We start from the raw sequence: 18981 nt of genomic DNA, 5'->3' as shown, positions 1-18981 counted from the left end.
AAGGGAGGAGAGAACTTCCACTTTGACTATGACCTTGTCTAAATATGATCAGAGTCGGTGAACTCAAAAGGCTTCCATAGCCTTGGCAACTCATGACAAGAGCCTAGGGTGATTACTGATGCCATCAACAAGAGTGTCAAATTGTTAAGTCAACAACAGGAGTCACTGTGCACTTACTCCTCATGTAGGATCTCTGTCCTTAATGTGCTGTACATTGAGATTTAATGCTATAACTAGTACTCAAACAGTATTTTTCACTCTGTGTTTTTATGTGGGTGCAAACTGTTGAAATCTTTACTTAATATATGCTAAACTGATCTTCTGTATATAAATATAATTGAAAATGAATCTTGATGTGAATGGAAGGGGAGAGGAAGCAGGAAAGGGAAGGGTTGTGGGTGGGGGGGAAGCTATGGGGGGGGCATTGTAATCCATAAGCTGTATTTTGGAAATTTATATTCATTAAATAAAAGTTAAAAAAAAAAAAGAAGAAGAAGAGCTTTCTGGGCCTAGGAAGCAGCAGGTGCAGCTCTTGGTGCTTAGAAGGAGCCTGGGTGGTCGCTTCAGTGACAGGCTGAGAAGGTTCCCCGGCAAAAAGATCCAGAGAGAGTGGATTGAGGCAGAGGCCAGACCACTGGTCACAGCGGGAAGATCACAGCAGGAAGATCTGCTCTTTAACTTAAAAGTGATGGGATCTGGTTGAGACAAAGAGGGAGGGGAGGTTTGGGGTGTGGGGAGAGGATACTGTCAGCCTGTGTTTCAGAACAAAATTATTCTGACTGCGTATGACAAGACTCTAGAATTGACCCTCGCCCTGAGCATAACACGTAAGGCTCCCTAACGAGACTCAGTCTCTTTTTCCACTTCCAACCTTCGGTGTGCCTCACCTACGATCACTTATTGCTCCCAGAGGACCCTCAACATGCTCACGTCCGGTGCCACCCCTTCCTCCTGCTCTCTCCTTTCTCTGCCTGTGGAAATGCCATTCACTCTTACAAGACCCATACGCGCCACTTCAGCTGCTCAGATCCCTACCCAAGTGCCCGGATTCCAGTTCAGCTGCTGCTCTCTGCTCTGGCTGCCTGCTAATGCACACCCTGAAAGGCGGCAAGTGATGGCTCAAGTAGTTGGGTCCCTGTCACCTATGTGGGACCCTGGCTTCGGCTTGCCTGTTACAGGTATTTGTTGAGTAAAGGAGCAGTGGGAGATCTCTGTCTCTATCCTTATCTCTGTCTCTCTATAAGAGACAATCCTTTTTTTTTTTTTTAAGATTTAATTGTTTATTTTGAAAGAATTAGAGAGAGAGAGAGAGCGAGCACGTGCTTCCACCTGCTTGTTCAGAGTGGAGTTCACACTATAGCAACCAGGGCTGAGCCAGGCTGAAGCCAGGAGCTTAATCCAGGTCTTCCACACGGGTGCAGGGGCCCAAACAATTGGGCCATCTTCCACTTCTTTTTCCCAGGCCCTGAGTAGGGAGCTGGGTTGGAAATGCAGCTGCTGGGAAACAAACCAGCACTCGTTTGGGATGTCAGCATTGCAGGCAGTGGCTTAACCCACTACACAACAACTCCAGCTCCAATCAATCAATTTTTAGAGACCCATGCATGAGAGGGGGCGGGGTGTAGCTGGGGTTCTGGGCAAGCTCTGGGTGCAGAGCCACACTCTCAAAGCTCTTTGGCGGCCGAGGCAGCCCACTGCAGCTGGAACTATGCTCACAGTGAGGACTGCACAGGTCATGAGTGTTGAACACACTGGGGACTAACACCCAGGCACTGTTCAGCCTGGAGGAGCGGTGAGGGGGTGATCACACCAACAGATGTGATCATTCCCACCACACTCTGTTAATAACAGGAGAGAAGCCACGCCCAACTTGGGTGTTACCCTGGATACTCATCCCACTCAGGAGCACGGACCAGAGTTCCCTGGCCACACCCACCAAATATCTCTGTATTCACTGAAAGTGCAGACTTCTACTAAGCCACAGGTGCACAGTTTAAAGATAAAAGCCATCAGAAGGGGAAAAAAGCAACAATTAACACCATAAATGCCTAAAAATAAATACAGAAATTCAAGAAACACAAATCAGGAAGACACCATGAAACCCCCCAAAGGAACACACAACACTTCAATATTAGAATGTGAAGATGAAAACAATGATGAAATGCCAGAAAAGGAATTAAAAAAAAATTCATCATACAATCATGCAGAAACAATCAGAAGCAAATCCACAAACTAAAGAGAACCATACGTGACATGAATGAAAAAGTTTCCATGGAATTGAGATTCTAAAGAGAAATCAAAATGAAGAATTCAATAGATAAAATAAAATAAAAAATGCCATGGGAAGCCTTAACACCAGATTTGGTGAGGCAAAAGAAAGAATATCCGAGCTAGAAGACAAATCTTTGGAAATGATTCAAACAAACAAACAAACAACAGCAACAACCAAGAAGAAAATAGAAAAGTTAAAAACAGTGTTGGAGATTTATGGGATACTATCAAACGACCCAACATACAGGCCTTCAGAGTTCCTGAAGCATGGGAAGAGAGAAGGGACCAGAAGGCCTATGTAGTGAAACGATTACAGAAAACTTCACCAGTTTGGTGAAGTCTTGGAAGTGCGTGGTCAACGAAAATGTGATGTGTTTCAGGAGCTTGTCTTTATGCCTCGTGGTCATTTCCCCACTTCTGTTGTGACCCAGCTTATCGGCAGAGGGAAGTGGTTATGGGAAGTTAGAAGTAAGATGTACTGAGTTGCTAAAGGAAAGAAACATGATTTCCATTTTTTAAATGTTCTACTTTTTAAATTGTGAAAATAACAGTGCAGCTTCCTTTGGGCCAGTGCTGTGGCACAGTGGACTAAGCCTCTGCCTGTAGTGCTAGGATGCCATATGAGTGCTGGATTGTGTCCCGGCGGCTCCCTTCTGATCCAGTTCTCTGCTGATGGCCTGGGAAAGCAGTGGAAGATGGCCCAAGTGCTTGGCCCCTTGCACCCGTGTGGGAGACCCAAAAGCAGCTCCTGGCTTCAGACCAGCCCAGCGCCAGCATTGTAGCCATTTGGCAGTGAACCAGCAAATGGAAGACCTTTCTCTCTGTCTCTCCCTCTCTCTGTTTGTAGTACTACCTCTCAAATAAATAAAATCTTTTAAAAAAATAGTCCAGCTACTTTGTTCTACATTAATTTTTTCCCTAAAAAACTAACAAATGAAACTAAACAGGTATAATAGAAAATGTATTACAGATTGAGTATCCCTAATCTAAAAATCAAAATGCTCCAAAATTTGAAACTTTTTGAGCAGACATTGCATCACAAGTAGAAAATTCTACATCTGACCTCTGGTCACAGTGAAAATGCAGGTGCACTAAAATCTATTGCATAAAATTATCTTGAGACTATGTGCATAACGTGTATATGAAACACAAGTGAATTTTGTGTTTAGACTTGGGTCCCATTCCTGAGATTTCTTATTATGTTTACGCAGATATTCCAAAACCTGAAAACCTCAAACACTTCACACCCCAAGCACTTGGACAAGGACTGAACATGTACTGTAGTTCGCTGTTTCAATTGCCCTAGGGAAACTGGTGTGTGTTCAGTGTCTTACTACATTTTTTTTTTTTTTTTTTTTTTTGACAGGCAGAGTGGATAGTGAGAGAGAGAGACAGAGAGAAAGGTCTTCCTTTGCCGTTGGTTCACTCTCCAATGGCCGCCACGGCTGGCGCGCTGCGACCGGCGCACCACGCTGATCCAAAGCCAGGAGCCAGGTGCTTCTCCTGGTCTTCCATGGGGTGTAGGGCTCAAGCACTTGGGCCATCCTCCACTGCACTCCCTGGCCACAGCAGAGAGCTGGCCTGGAACGGGGGCAACCGGGAAAGAATCTGGCGCCCCGACCGGGACTAGAACCCGGTGTGCTGGCGCCGCTAGGTGGAGGATTAGCCTATTGAGCTGCGGCGCCGGCCTTGTTATTGTTTTAAAGATTTATTTCTGAAAGTCAGATTTACAAAGAGAAAGGGAAAGACAGAGGGAGCGGGAGAGAGAGAGAGAGATCTTCCATCCTCTGATTCACCCCCTAAATGGCCACAACAGCCAGCACTGGGCTAGGACAAAGCCAGGAGCCTCCTCTTGCCCTGCCCAGGACTTCTCCAGCCTTTGTCTGCATTCTCACAGCATTCTGTGGGTGGCCTTGAGACCTAAGGTCTTCCCAATATGTCATCAAAAGCTCTGCTAAACCTCATCTTTCTGCAGCAGTGCTTTAGTCTTCTCACCTCCCTTATACTCTGGTCACTCCATTGGCTTGAACTCCCCCAGTTTTCAGAGGATTGCTTCAGTCCTCTCTTGAGCTCCTTCCACACACTGGAATCCTCCTGCTGCATTCCTTTGCCCTCTGAGATGTGCCACCATCATGCTCCACATCCTACTTGGCCAGTGTCACCTTCCTGTTTTCTTTCTTTAATTTGATCTTAGCCAAAAGGCAAAGAAGAGATTAAAGATTCAATTAGTTATGTATTTGAGAAGCAGAGTGACAGGGAGAGAGAGAGAGACAGAAACAGAGAGAGATCTTCCATCTACTGGTTCACACCCTAAATGGCCGCAGTAGCCAGGGCTGGACCAGGTTGAAAGCAAGAGCTAAGAACTCCATCCGTGTCCTCCACATGGGTGGTAAGGATGGAGGAACTTGAACTACCTGCCTCGCCAGGGACATTAGCAGAAAGCTGTAAGGGAAGCAGAGCAGCCAAGACTCAATCTGGCACTCAATAGGGGATGCTAGGGCCTCACGCACCAGCCTAACCCACTGTGCCACAAGCCTGGCCCCCGGTATCACTGCCTTCCCCTGCACAGGACACTAACTGTCATTCAGTCACTCAGGCGACTAAATTAGAGTTGGCTCATGATGCGTCCCGTCAATACAGTGCGCCTCCTATCTGTACTTCCACCCCTAAGTTTCCTTCTTGTGGCCTTTAGCCCAGATGAGTGGAATGTGCAATATATTACCTTGAGGGCATAAAAAGGAGATAAGAGCGAGAACATGTCTTTCTTTTAAAAGATAAGAGATCAAGCTTTCCTAATGTCTGTTATCAAGACTGACACTGGAGCCCGCACTTGGTAGTCATGCTACAAGGTCACATGTCAGATAGAATAATAATAGCAAGTGCCCTGAGGACATAATACATGTCCATGTATCACTAGGCATTGCTGTCTCCTTGCTATGAGTTGTTTGTGATGGGTCTAATTTTATAAAAGCAAAACTTTATAAAATAACTGGTCATCACCAGAACAGCCAGGCCAATCTTGTGTGCTATGCAAGTGCTTTCTGATTTTTCTCTTGGCGAAGTATTTAAAAACAAGGCACTTTTTTTTTTCTTCTAAACGAAGGCATCGTAGATTAAGTTCCTGGGAAGGAAATTCCCAGACACAGACTGCAGGGCGAAAAGTAGGGTACGCCCCTTGTTTCAACATCAGTGGAAGGGGAAGAAGGAAGCAGCCTTGAGCAGAGGGAGGAGTCGAGGTGCTTTCCAAGCAGGAGGCTCTCAAGCTGACCCAGAGGGAGCCGTGCAGACAGCATGGCTCCGCACAGTTGTTCTGAGTTGGGCAGAGATGGGTAGATTTTTTTAAAAATTTTTATTTATTTCTTCGAGAGGTAGAGTTATAGACAGAGAGACAGAGAAAGGTCTTCCAATCTGCTGGTTCACTCCCAGATGGTCAAAATGGCCAGAGCTGGGCCAATCCAAAGCTAGGAACCAGGGCCTCTTCCAGGTCTCCCACATGACTGCAGGGGCCCAAGCACTTGAGCCATCCTCCACTGCTTTTCCAGGCCATATCAGAGAGCTGGATCAGAAGAGGAGCAGCTGGGACATGAACCGGTGCTCACCTGGGATAAAAAAAAAAAAAGATTTATGTGATCATTTGAAAGTCAGAATTGGGGGCGGGGGGAGGAAGAGAGAGCAAGCTTCCATTGCTGGTTCACTCCCCAAATGACCACAATGGCCAGGGCTGGTCCAGGCCAAAGCCAGGAGCCAGAAGCTTCTTCCAGGTCTCCCATGTAGATGGCAGGGGCCAAACACTTGGGCCATCTTCTGATGCTTTTCCCACATGCATTAACAGGGAGCTGGATCTGAAGTGGAGCAGCCAGGACACAAACTGGTACCCAGCATTGCAGGTGGAGGCTTCACCCACTGTGCCCCAGTGCCGGCCCCAGAGGAGCAGATCTTCACATTCCTGCGAGTCGGTCACTAGATGTGGAACACCCCAGGAAAGCTGTCCTGAAGTGTCACCAGCACTTCCTACAGCCGGAGCAGCAGGACCTGCATCAAAGGGGAAGTATCTGCATGGGGTTGGCGGGGGCGGGGGGGGGGCAGTATCCATCCCAGAAGACAAGTAGACCAAGTTTGCTGACTGCTACGGTTTCAGTGTCCGTATCCCCACCCCCACTCCCAAATTCATATGCTGAAACTTAACCCTCAAAATGATGGTGTTGGGAGCATGGGCCTTTGGGAGGTAATTGGATCATGAGGGTGGGGCTGTCATGAGTGGGATTAGAGCCCCTTATAAAAGAGGCCCCAGAGAGTTCCCTTGCCTGGCTCCACCACATGAGGTCACACAGAGAAGGAGCTGTTTAGGAACCAGAAAGCAGGCCCTCGCCAGACACACTGTCAGTGCCTCGTCTTGGACTTCCTGCCCCCAGAACTGTGAGAAACAAATTGCTTATTCACCACCCAGGCTGTATTTTGATACAACAGTCTGGACAGACTTGGGCACTTTTACTACAGCAAATAAATAGTGACTCTGTCTTATCATGTCACACATATCTTTCAACATTTTGACAAACACTGGAATTTAGATCATTGACCTGCTGAATCTCAAAGCACTGATCATTCAAAAAGATTTTATTTTTTAAAGTAATGGACACTGTTTGGTGACTGTTCTGGGTTGAATTGTGTCCCACAAAAAGATAAGTTAAAATCTTCATGCCCACCCCCAAAAACTAGGAAGTTATTTGGAAGTAGTCATGCAGATGTAGCTACATTACAATGAGGTCAGAAAAAGACACCCTAATACACTGTTGGTGGGAATGTAAACTTGTACAACCATTATGGAAGACGGTAGAGATTCCTCAGAAATCTGAAAATACATTTACCATACGACCCAGTCATTCCACTCCTAGTACACAGAATCAGCACACGGAAGAGTTATCTGTATCCGCATGCTTAAGTAGTTCAACTCACAATAGTTAAGATATGGAGTCAACCCAGATGTCCATCAACTGATGACTGGATAAAGAAATTGTGGCATATAAATATACATATGTGTATATATGCATATGTATGTATATATGCATATGTATATGTATATGCATATATACACATATATGTATATGCCACAATATATATGTATATACATATACATATACATACACACACTCACACACATACACACAATGGAATACTCAGCTATAAAGAAGAATGAAATTCTATCTTATGAAACAAAATGGATGCTATTGGAGACCATTATGCTTAGTGAAATAAGCCAGTCTCCCAAAAGACAAATAATCACATGTCTTCCCTGATTGGTGTTAGCTAATAGAAAGAGTACAAAAAATGTAATGTATATGAGTGAAATTGTCATTTTGAGATTTGATTCTTGTTTATAGCCCTTGGCTATCGTTTGAGGAAGAGTGGTTTCTCTTCTTACTACTTGTTGACTATTTAGTGGAGGGTTAAGCTTGTGATTATAAAGTAGATTGTCATTTGTCATTGTAATGACAATTTTAATTGTCATTAAAATAAGAAAGGAAGGAGGAGGGAGGGAGGGTAGGGTGGGAAGTATTGTTATGCTTTTAACACTGTGTATATGAAATACATGAAATTTGTTCCCTTTATATACATTTTAAAATTATATAAAAAAGAAAACAGTACAAAAAACTTTGATGATGCAATAGTATGTAGGAATGAAGTGATAGGAATATTTAAAAATGTTACTGTTACACTCAGAAACAAATTTAATAAAATAGTAAAAAAAAAAGTTAGGTCCTAACAGCAGATCCTTATCTAACCTTGCATGTCTGCGGTCCTTGCAGGAGGAGAAGACAGACCCACATGAGAAAGAGGCCTGGTGAAGAGGAGGCAGAGACTGGATTTCTGCTGTCAAGCAAACAAGCAAAGGGCTTCCTGGGGCCACAGAAGCTGAAGGGAGCAAGAGGAGATCCTCGCAGCTTAGAGCCCTCGGAGGGGCCAGGGCCCTGCCGGCACCGTGAGGTCGGACGTTCAGCCTCCCGAGCAGCGAGAGAACCAGCTTCTGCTGCTGTAGGCTGCTCAGCGGCTCACACTTCTCTGTGCTTCTCATTCCAGCAAACCAGACAGAGATCTGTTCCCCTACCAACGAAACTAAAATTAAAAGACTTAATTTTCTCTTCATCTCAACCTTCTCTGTTTCCATTTCTGTTCATTTCACAATGTAAAGTAACAAGTGTGGTCATTTGCGAACATCTGTTAAATTAGGAGTCTTTCTTTTTAACTTAAGAATGGCATCCAATTAAGAAAAAGTTCGTGTATGTGCTGGAAATCGTGCTTGAAAAGTGACCTGTAGAACTAACTTGAGGCCTCGGACAATGAGCTGCTTCACTTGTTTCTGCCAGGTCACAGGGCTGGGTTAAGCAGCCAGGATCCCCTTAATCCAGTTTCAGCATTTGAACTTTTCTGGGTCAGCCAGATCAGTTAGGGCCAACACAGGCTGCAGGTTATTTCTGGTGCCCTCTTATTCCTGGGGTGCTGCCCTGTGTGGTGTGTGGGCCCTATGTGCCTGGGAGTCTCCCAGCACCCTAAGTCTGGGCTCTAGCTTTGTCCTCAGCCCCACCCCTTCCACCCTCCTACCCCACCCCAGAGCAGGGGAAAGCGTCACTCAGTCTTGCCTTAGGGCCTTTTAGTGTCCTCAAGGTAGGAGAGCCCCAAATGCCTGGCTCTCATTTCTGGATTTCCAATCTACTTTTGCCCCAATCTTGGCCCAGTTGTTGCTCACTGCATCCATTCACATCCATCGTATTAGCTCTTTTAATTCTGATTTTAAAAAAAGAAATATTTATTTTATTTATTTGAAAGACGGAGTGACAGAGAAGGAGAGACTGAGAGAGAAAGAGAGCTTCCATCTGCTAATTCACTCCCTCTTATGGCCAAAATGGTCAGCGCCGGGCCAGGATGAAGCCAGGAGCCTGGAACTCCCATGTGGATGGCAGGAGCCCACCCTGGGCCATTTTCACATGTGTTCCCAGATGCATTAGCTGAGAGCTTGATTGGAAGACGAGCAGCACTCTAATATGGATGCCAGCATTGAAAGCAGTGCTTTAACCTGCCACAACACAAGATCAGCCCCCTAATCCTGATTTTAAATTGTATTCAGCCACAGGGTGGCCAGTATATCTGTCATTACCAAGAGAATAATCAAGACACTTTTAGAGGCTTTTCTCACGAGTGTCAGATTCTCTTAACTAATCCCCAATCCTTTCTAGTCTGGCTGGAGCATGTGGTAGTTCTCTTCTTAATTTTTTGACATAGCTCCATACTGTTTGTTTGAAAGGCAGAGTGAGAGTGAGAGTGAGAGAGAGAGAGAGAGAGAGAGAGAAGAGAGAGTGATATCTTCCATCTGCTAGTTCACTTCCAAGTACCCACAACAGCTTGGGGCTGGGCCAAGCAGAAATCAGGAGCTGGAATGCCATCCAGCTCTCCCAATTGGGTGGCAGGGGCTCAAGTACTTGTGCTATTTTCTGCTGCTCTCCCCGGTGTATTAGCAGGGAGATGGAGGGGAAGTGGAGCAGGCAGGACTGGAACTGGCACTCTGATGTGGAACGCTGGCATCACAAGCGGTGGTTTCATGAGCTGGGCACAATGCTGGCCCCAAATCAACAGTCTTATAATAGCATTTCCATTCGGTCATTTCCCTGTACAAAAAAAAAAAAAAAAAAAAAAGAGCATCCCCAGTGACTCTCACTGTGTGGTAGCTCTCTACTGTGTCAATTTAGCCAAGCTGAAATTTCCTTTCCTGTATGTTTCTGGATCAGTGATGGCCAAAAGAGAAACACTGGATAATACTGCAAGGCAAAAATGAAGCAGTTGCCATTTTAAAAAAAATGCTTTGATGGAAGGTGGAGGGTGCCAAACACATTGTCTCTGATCTGTGGCTAGTTCACCTAGTTGGCATGAGAACACACCCAAAACTACATTTCCTCCATGCATTAGATTGAACAAAATTCACATCCACGAGTAACCTCAGAATGTGACCTTACTGGGAAACAGGGCCTTTGAAAATAGAATTACCTGTAGTCATATTAATATGAGGTCACCTTGGATGGGGGTGGGCCTTAAATCCAACGGTTGCTGTCCTTACAAGGCCCCGTCAAGACACATTGGCACAAACACACAGGGGAGAACACAACGTGACGGCAGGTGCAGAGACGGGTGATGCAGCTTGGCCAAGGAATCTCAAGGATTTGTCAGCAGCCACCAGAAACTGGAAAGGGTTCCCTAGAACGTTCCGAGGGAGCATGGTCCTGCCAGCACCATGATCTTAGACTTCTAGCCTCCAAGAGTATGAAAGAATCATTTTCTGTTGTTTAAAGGCGTCACATTTGTGGCACTTTGCTATGGCTGCCTTGAGAAACAAATACATTTCAGCTCCTTCCCTGGTCCACAACCAACTTCACTTTTCCCACAGCTGGTCGAGCAACTGTAGGCTCCACAGCAGACACAGAAGCAGAGCTGGCGTGGGCTGCTCCACCTGCTCCTACAACTGAGTAAGATTTCACTGCTAACATTCCTTAGTTCATAGCGCCCGTGGTAGTCCTGCTTCCTTCATTGCCTCTGACAGACTCTTTTCCAAAATAAGTAAAAATGAACTAAATGAAACTAACACAGCTACCCAGCTCTTCCATTATATGATATTAGGCTATATGAGTGACGGGGTCATGGACATTCTGTCTAGTAGCTCAGACACCTCTTTGGACACCATATCCCATAATGGAATGCCCAAGTTCAAATCCCAGCTCCACTCCAGAGTCCAGCTTCTTGCACATGTGCACTCTGGGAGGCAGCAGGTGATGACTCAGGTAATTGGGTTCCTGCCACTCACACGGGGAACCCGTACAGAATTTCTTGCTCCTGGCTTTGGCCTGATCCAGTCATGGCTGTGAATCGGTGGAGAGGAGCTCTCTCCTCTCCTCTCTCTCTCTCTCTCTCTCTCTCTCTCTCTCTCTGCCTTCTCAAGCCCCAAAAGAATATATGGAATTACTAAGATGAATTGCTGGCATTTACGGAAGATCTCCTAAATGCAGGATGCTATGCTAAATAAGCTCCTTATATAGAAGATCTCATTAAACTCAAAAGTACTCCCAGAGAAAGCACAATCACTATGCCTATTTCACAAATGTAGGTAAAAGAGGCTTAGAGAGATGAAATGATGCAACCAAGTCAGAATTTGAACCCAGAGTCAAATTAAAGGGTGGAATTCTCAACTACCATATTTTACCTCTGCTCCAAATTCCTTAAAAGTGAGGAACTGTGTCTTTTCCCTGGAATCCTAAGGACCTCCAACTCCCTTCCCCCTAAAATGCTGATGACTTCAAGACTTTGCCTATGCCTTGTCTTTTTATCTTCCCTTCTTCCCAAGACTTGGCTCTGGAATTGTATGAATTCTATTCACTATCTAGTACCAGTTGTCCTTATAGTCTCTTACCTCAGCTTTACTGTAAAATCTTCTATTACACATGCAAAACAATTTTAATATAATCGCTTCTATTAACTGTCTGGATCTTCCTGCAAAACAATGATTTTCAACTGTTGAAGAACTATGACCCATAGTAAGAATGTCTTTCACATTGCAACTCAATTCATGCACACACATATCCTTCAAGTACGTATAAGGGTACTTCACAAAATTCATGGAAAATGAAATTAAAAGCTTACTTTATATTGGTGCAAAATTTTTGAAGTTGATGTATACAAAGAGTCTTCAGAAAGTTCATAGAAAATGCATGTTATTAAAAACTGTATAACTTTCATTTTTGTATCAAAATAAGCTAATCTCTTCATTTTATTTTTTATAAATTTTAAAAAATACATTATTTACTTAGGACCTCCCGCATGGGTGACAGTGACCCAAATACATCCCCCACTGCCTTCCCAGACACACTAGCAGGAAGCTGGATTGGAAGCAAAGCAGTTGAGATTTGAATCAGCACTCTGTTATGGAATGCCAGCATTGCAAATAGAGACTTAACCATTGTGCCACAATGCTAGCACCTTCATCCTTGGTGGGGAGGTTGCTGTGGCGTAGTGGGAAGAGTCGCCACTTGCAGTGCTGGCATCCCATGTGGGCGCAGGTTTGAGTTCTGGCTGCTCCACTTCCAATCCAGCTCTCTGCTATGGCCTGGGAAAGCAGTGGAGGATGTCCCAGGACCTTGGGCCCCTGCACCCACATGGGAGACCAGGAGGAGGCTCCTGGCTCCTGGCTTCGGATCAGCACAGCTTCAGCCATTGCGGCCAACTGGGGAGTGAACCAGTGGGTGGAGGACCCCTCTCTCTCGTTCTCGCTCTCTCTCTCCACCTCTCCTTCTCTCTGTGTCTAACTGTGCCTTTCAAATAAATAAACAAATCTTTACCAAAAAAAAAAAAAAAAAAAAAAGTATCCTTGGGGCCCGGGCTGTTGTTGAGGCACAGCAGGTAAAGCTGCTACCTGCAACACCGCCATTCCATATGGGCACCAGTTTGTGTCCTGGCTGCTCCGCTTCCGATGCAGCTCCCTGCTAATGCACCTGAGAAAAGCAGCAGCAGATGGTCCAAGTGTTTGGGCCCCTGCACCCACATGAGAGACGGGGAAGAAGCTCCTGGCTCCTGGCTTCAGCTTGGCCCAGCACTGACTGTTGTGGTCATTTGGGAAGTGAACCAGCAGATGGAGGACCTCTGTCTCTCCCTCTCTTTCTCTTTATTATTATTATTTTTTTTTATTTTTTGACAGGCAGAGTTAGAGAGAGAAAGAGAGACAAAGGTCTTCCTTTTCTTCCCTCTTTTTTTTTTTTTTTTTTTTTTTTTTGACAGGCAGAGTGGACAGTGAGAGAGAGAGAGACAGAGAGCAGAGAGAAAGGTCTTCCTTTGCCGTTGGTTCATCCTCCAATGACCGCCATAGCCGGCGCACCGCGCTGATCCGAAGCCAGGAGCCAGGTGCTTCTCCCGGTCTCCCATGGGGTGCAGGGCCCAAGCACTTGGGCCATCCTCCACTGCACTCCCGGCCACAGCAGAGAGCTGGCCTGGAAGAGGGGCAACTGGGACAGAATCCAGTGCCCCGACCGGGACTAGAACCCAGTGTGCCGGCACCACTAGGTGGAGGATTAGCCTATTGAGCCGCGGCGCCGGCCTCTCTCTTTCATATAAATCAATCTCTTTTTTTAAAGTGTCCTCATACACCCATCAACAGAGAAAACTGAGATAAGAGTTTCACGAACAGTAGTTGCCCTTATTACTTGTGGTAGACAGTGTTGTCTTCTATTTTATTCCTTAAAATAAAGTCCTGGTCATGAAGCACTAAATTGATATCTTAAAGTACAGAGGAGCGAGCCTTGAAATATACTGGGCCAGACTGGGCTCTTCCACTTAAGAGGGAATGTTTTACATTTTTGCGTTGCTGCTGGCAAGAACAAGGCCAGTCATCAAGAAGGTGGTTTGGTAAATATTTGCTGTAGGATTGGATTTTCCTGAGGGCAAGGATCTTGTCTTAGCTCCCTTGTATTCATCCTACATTTATCACTGTTCTTCCCACAATATTTAGTGTTCAAATGGCTAAAATCCAGGCCTACTGCCAGGCTGTAAAAGAGATCAAACGTTTGGATCAGCATCTGACAAACTTCTGGTGTGGCAATACACAAAATGCTGAATTCACAGCCTCTTTTCCTAATTATCTTAAAGGCAGTATGGAATTGCCCAGAGGGAACCATGAACAAGGCTCCTCAACTGCGAAACTCTAAAAAGGAGTGAGACATTTGGAGAGCAAATTATCACCTCTATTAACAATACAGGCCACGGCAGAGAACACATGAGAACATGAGAGCCGGTCAGGCCTGTTCATTAAACCCTAAGCTGAGGCAACTAGGGTGGACCTCCCTCTGCCAATAGCCTCACTCCCAAGCTGAACCAGGGCAGGTGAAGGTTCCCGAATTTTCTGACTAGATGGCACTCGCCCCCTGATCCCGGTCAGAGGGAACAGAGCATCGAGAGCAGACGTACTACGTCAACTAGCCTCCTCTTCCAGGAAGAAACACCGGAGGAGGAATTGCTGGTCCTCCCTACGAATCAGGTACATTCAGACAGACTTCCAATTGTGTGATGCATATATACCGCAGGGGTCTGAATGTCAGTATCACCCATCAATATTCCCGTGGGAACCTAATAGCCATTGTGGTGGTGTTAAAAGCGGGAGCCTTTGGGAAGGGCTTCATGCTCCCGAAATGGATCTGTGTCACAGAGAAGAGGTTTGAGTGCACTCCCCTGCCTCTCTTGCAAGAGGACACAACGACAAGGCATCGTTCAAGAATTGCAGGGCCCTGGCGACACACTGAACCTGCTGGTGCCTCTAGAAGCGTGGTCTACCACATTTCTGTTGTTTACAAACTACCCAGGCTAAGGTATTGTGTTATAACAGCCCAAGCTGACTAAACTGTACATACGTGTACATATGGATATGTGAAATACTAGATAGAACTATATAATAAACTAAATAATAAACCCGGAACTATCACAAGGCAGGCATATAATTAATTGCTACATGTGGCTTACACAGCTGTTTCTCAAGTCTGACTGTCAATCAAAACCTAGAGGACATTTTAAAATTACATATTCTCAACACACCCTTCCCCGCCTTCAGCATGCCTGGCCTGAAATCTGGGAAACTATTTTTAAAAGTCCCAGGGTAATTCCAATACAAAGATAAGGCTTAGAAATACTGGCTCAGAGGATATGTGAGCAACAGCTCCGACAGTCTTCTCAGGAGGAAAGTGGCGAGACATTGCCGAGGTCAAACTGACACAGAGGGAGGGAGGCGGCATTTCAAACAGGATAAGGGTCTGTAGTAGTGACCTCCAGCCTCATTCCTGAAAACCTCTATAGAATTTAGCCTTGGGGAAATGTGCTATACAGCAGATGGTAAGACCCACGACAGCACGGCCCAGCAGCAAAGATCCCGGGACTTTCCAGAGTTGGGTGACTTCATATCGAGGCTGTGTGACTTTGTGGTTGTGTCACCACATCCACCATCTTTGGTTTCCTCAAAGGCTCGCTTCTAAAGGTCAGTGTTTGTGAAGATGGAGTCCCTAAATCATGATGATTGTAGTTTTGTCATTCAGGAAATTGCATAACCATTCACCCAGAGGCTCAACCTAAAACCCTTGGAATCCTTTCTTATCCTTTTTTAATTGATGGATAAAATTCTATGTATTCACCATGAACATCATACACTGAAGTATATGTACACTGTGGAATAGTTAAATCTAGCTAATTATCAGACATATTGTCTCACATAGTTTTAATTTTTAAGAAATGTTTATTTAATTTCATCTACTTGAAAGGCAGAGTCGGGAGTAGGGGGACAAAGAGAGAGAGAGATTTTCATCACTGGTCCACTCTCCAGATTCCCACAACAGCCAGGACTGGGCCAAGCTAAAACCAGGAGCCAAGAACTCCATCCAAATCTCCCATGTGGGTGGCAGGGGCCCAAGTATCTGGGCCTTCCTCTACTGCCTTCCAGGATACATTAGCAGAAATTTGGATCAGAAGCACAGTGGCCAGGACTTGAACCAGCACACCAACTGGCATTATGGGTATCCCAAGTAGCAGTTCAACTCACTGCGCCACAATGCCCACTCTACATTTTTATGGTGAGAATACTTAATTTGCATTTTATGAACACAGTATGTCATCACTGGCTGTAGAGCAACCCCTATACTGTATAATATTAGATCTCTGAACTTACTCCAAACTATCTATCCTTTGACCATCTTGTCTCCATCCTTCTCCTGCCCCATTATGCCCCGCACTCCTCCCCCTCTGATAACCGCCATGATCCCCTCTACTTCTGTGAGATTTAGATTCTACATAGGAGCGAGATCGTGTAGCATTTGTCTTTCTGTGCCTGGCTTATTTCCTTAACCTCCAGGTTTATACCTGTCGTCCCAGATGACAGGCTTTCATTCTTTTTCAATTTTTTTTAATTTTCATTTTAAATTCATTCATCTACTGATGGACACTTAGGTGTATTCCAATAAACACAGAAGTGCAAATATCTCTAACATATATTCATGTCATTTCTTATGGACATATGTATACACAAAGTACTGGGATTGCTGAATCATATTATTTTCCATAAATGCTGTGAAAATTTACACTCCCACAAGTATTGTAGTAAAGGTTCTCTTTTCTTCACATCTGATTTCTCTCTTCCTCATATGCCCACACATCTAACCCATCAGCTCATCCCAATGATTCCCCCTTCCACAATTTATCCTATTATCTGTCCACTTTTCAGCAACTCCACTGATGAGTACTATAGTCCAAGTTACCACTTTCAACTTGGCATATCACAGAGTTTTCGGATTTAATAGGGCCTGGGAATTCGCATTTTTAACGCGTGTCCAGGTGATGCTGCTGGCTCAGAGGCCGTTCCTTGTGCACCACAGCTGTGGAGCGATGGCTCTCAACCCTGACTGAAGACTAGAATTACTCAGAAGCTTTCAAAAACTGCCGAGGCAGGACCTTCAGAGGCCCTGATTCATTCAGTATGGGGATAAGCTCCTGCCATGTGTAGCTTTTAAGTCTCCCTTGGTTAATTTTAAATGTGCATTCAGGTTCAGAGTCACTGCCCACCCTTAGAGGAATGGTTTCTTGTGACTTTTGCACTAGCTCCACCGGTTACCTGTTACGCTCTCCCTCTCCATCTTTCCATGGCGGGATCATTCTTGTCATTTAGGTTATGTATCATTCCTCAGACAGGCCTTGCCTGATCTCCTCAATCTAAACCAACACCCCTATCTTCAGCTCACCATCTTGTTCTTATTCGAAAAATCGCAGGTCCAGCCATTTCCCTATTGACGCTTGCTGTCCGTACCTTCTGACTATAAGCATGGTCCATCTTATTCACTGCTGCAGCCCTGGCACCCTGCCTGGCACCCACGGGTGCTCAAACTTGTATGTGAGTGAAAACGAAAGTTCTAAAATAGATGCTTTCTGTTCTTTTCAATTAGATGTTAATAAAATGTGTTTTATTTGGGCAATAGAAAGACCCATCCATGAAAAGTGCATAAATTGATTTTTTGTGACTATTTCTTACTTGCACTAGGTGCATTCTCTCTTCCCAGGAATTCTGTATTAAATCTTCTGCAAGGTAAGTAATTCCTCATCCCTTCAAGTGTTTTCACTGTGGTATTCGTTCATGACGGCGGCTTCCTGGGAAAGTAGACCAGTTACAGCAGCTGGTCTCCAGACTATAGCTCTTAAGTAGAAGGGATAGCTGCTTGGGTTCTGTTTCTGGAGCCTGAAGACAGAGAACAGGAATTTGTAGAAGAGAATAAAGTATTTCAAGGAGCAACAAAGTCACAGGAAAACGCCAAGACTGATTCTTTCCGGGGAACCCATTTATCCTGTTCTCCTCCTGGGGCACCTCATTAACGAATGAATGTCAGCTGGGGGGAACGGGAGAAGGGGGGGGGCTCTAATTTCAGAGGTAGAGTACCTGAGGTTAAGGTCGCCTGGTTTCGCGGTGCGCAAACTCTTAGGCTGGTGTCAAGGCAGCAGCCGCAGCCGACTTACGTCTCAGATAGGCGACCTGGGGGCAAGCAGGTAAGTCGCCGCGGGCCACCTCCGAAAACACAGCACACAACACCCACCGCAGGCTGCACGAGGAGATTCGGCGGCCCCGACCCGTCTCTCGGCCAGGCACTCGGGTACTCGCTCCAAACTTCGCCGCAGGCCGGTGGGCTGGGCTCACGGGCAACCAGATTTTCAGGCATCCGATCCCCCTTTCCCGCCTGCCTGAGGACGCCGTCGGTCTCGACTTTAAACAAACGACTTGTGTGTGCAGAAACACCGTTTGAAATCTCGCCGGCCTCTCGCCACAGCGTGGGAGAACCAGCCAACTGCGCGGGTTCCGAGAACACCAGCCCACAGGAGATGGGCTGGCACAGACCAAAGGCAAAGCACCGCCCCCCCCAGCTGCGGTGCCTTCTGGGAATTGTAGTCCCCGGCCCAAGGCACCCTGCCAGCAACACCCGGCTCCGCACTCCACTTCCCAGTCGCCCCCGCGCCGCAGAGCGGGCGAATGGAGGGGGCGCTCGCTGATGAGCTGCCGCAGGGGGAGGGTGCCTGGGGCCGAGGAGCAGCTGCGGCGGCCGCCGGGAGACGTTGACATCTGCTGCCCCTGGGGGCCCTGGAGACCCTGGGGCGGGTGGCGAGGAAGGCAGTGCGGCCTCCGAGTGTCCTTGTGTCCACCCTCTGTTTTCTCTGCGGGCGCGTAGCGTCCTCCATGGAAGCGCATCCGGCCACCGCCGTGGTCTCCGGGCGCCACGGCCCCAGCTCCCCGGAGCGATGAGGGGATAGGGACGCCCCCGCGGCCCTCCTCAGTCCCACGCTCGGTCCGGCCGGCGGCGGCGCCGAGCGGCTCGTCTCCGCGCCGCGCCGCCCCCGGGGGGCGCTGCCGAGGGGCGCCCGCCGCCGCCGCCCATGCCGCCCCGGCGCCCCGTCGCGCCCGGCGCCCGCCGCTGAAGCCCCGCACGCACCGGCCGCCCGCCCGCCCGCCCGCGCCCACCGCCGTCCGCTCGCGCCCGCCTCTGAGGCGACCGCCGTCCTCCTCCCAAGATGTGGCACAACGTCGGGCTGACCCTGCTGGTGTTCGTGGCCACGCTGCTCATCGTGCTGCTGCTGATGGTGTGCGGTGAGTGGGGGCCTGCCGCGGCTCGC

At 46.9% G+C, this 18981-nt stretch overlaps 2 protein-coding genes and 1 long non-coding RNA gene across 3 annotated transcripts in view; 1 reads left to right on the top strand and 2 right to left on the bottom strand.

Annotated features, from left to right (window-relative positions):
* Positions 1 to 5605: 5605 nt before the first annotated feature.
* On the bottom strand, positions 5606 to 8382 carry LOC138849715 (uncharacterized). The gene is made up of 2 exons (XR_011388804.1): positions 8052 to 8382; positions 5606 to 5870 (listed from the first exon to the last, which is right to left on the bottom strand). It is a non-coding gene; the product is annotated as an uncharacterized lncRNA (long non-coding RNA).
* Positions 8383 to 17377: 8995 nt separating this feature from the next.
* On the bottom strand, positions 17378 to 18800 carry LOC138849713 (uncharacterized). The gene is made up of 2 exons (XM_070074421.1): positions 17913 to 18800; positions 17378 to 17560 (listed from the first exon to the last, which is right to left on the bottom strand). Exons 1-2 carry the CDS (start codon positions 18557 to 18559, stop codon positions 17431 to 17433), a joined length of 777 nt encoding a protein of 258 aa, XP_069930522.1. The 5' UTR covers positions 18560 to 18800; the 3' UTR covers positions 17378 to 17430.
* Positions 18799 to 18981, top strand: part of SMIM13 (small integral membrane protein 13) — a 26752-nt gene continuing 26569 nt past the window's right edge. Inside the window, exon 1 of the mRNA XM_008262385.4 lies at positions 18799 to 18955. Within this exon, the coding sequence (XP_008260607.1) occupies positions 18880 to 18955 (76 nt within the window). The 5' untranslated portion in view covers positions 18799 to 18879. The remainder of the gene's footprint in view (positions 18956 to 18981) is intronic.

The sequence above is a fragment of the Oryctolagus cuniculus genome, chromosome 5, assembly GCF_964237555.1.
Source record: "Oryctolagus cuniculus chromosome 5, mOryCun1.1, whole genome shotgun sequence".
NCBI classification, from domain to species: domain Eukaryota; kingdom Metazoa; phylum Chordata; class Mammalia; order Lagomorpha; family Leporidae; genus Oryctolagus; species Oryctolagus cuniculus.
The sequence above is the reverse complement of the archived record's forward strand: the minus strand, read 5'-3'. Positions and strand labels throughout refer to the sequence as shown.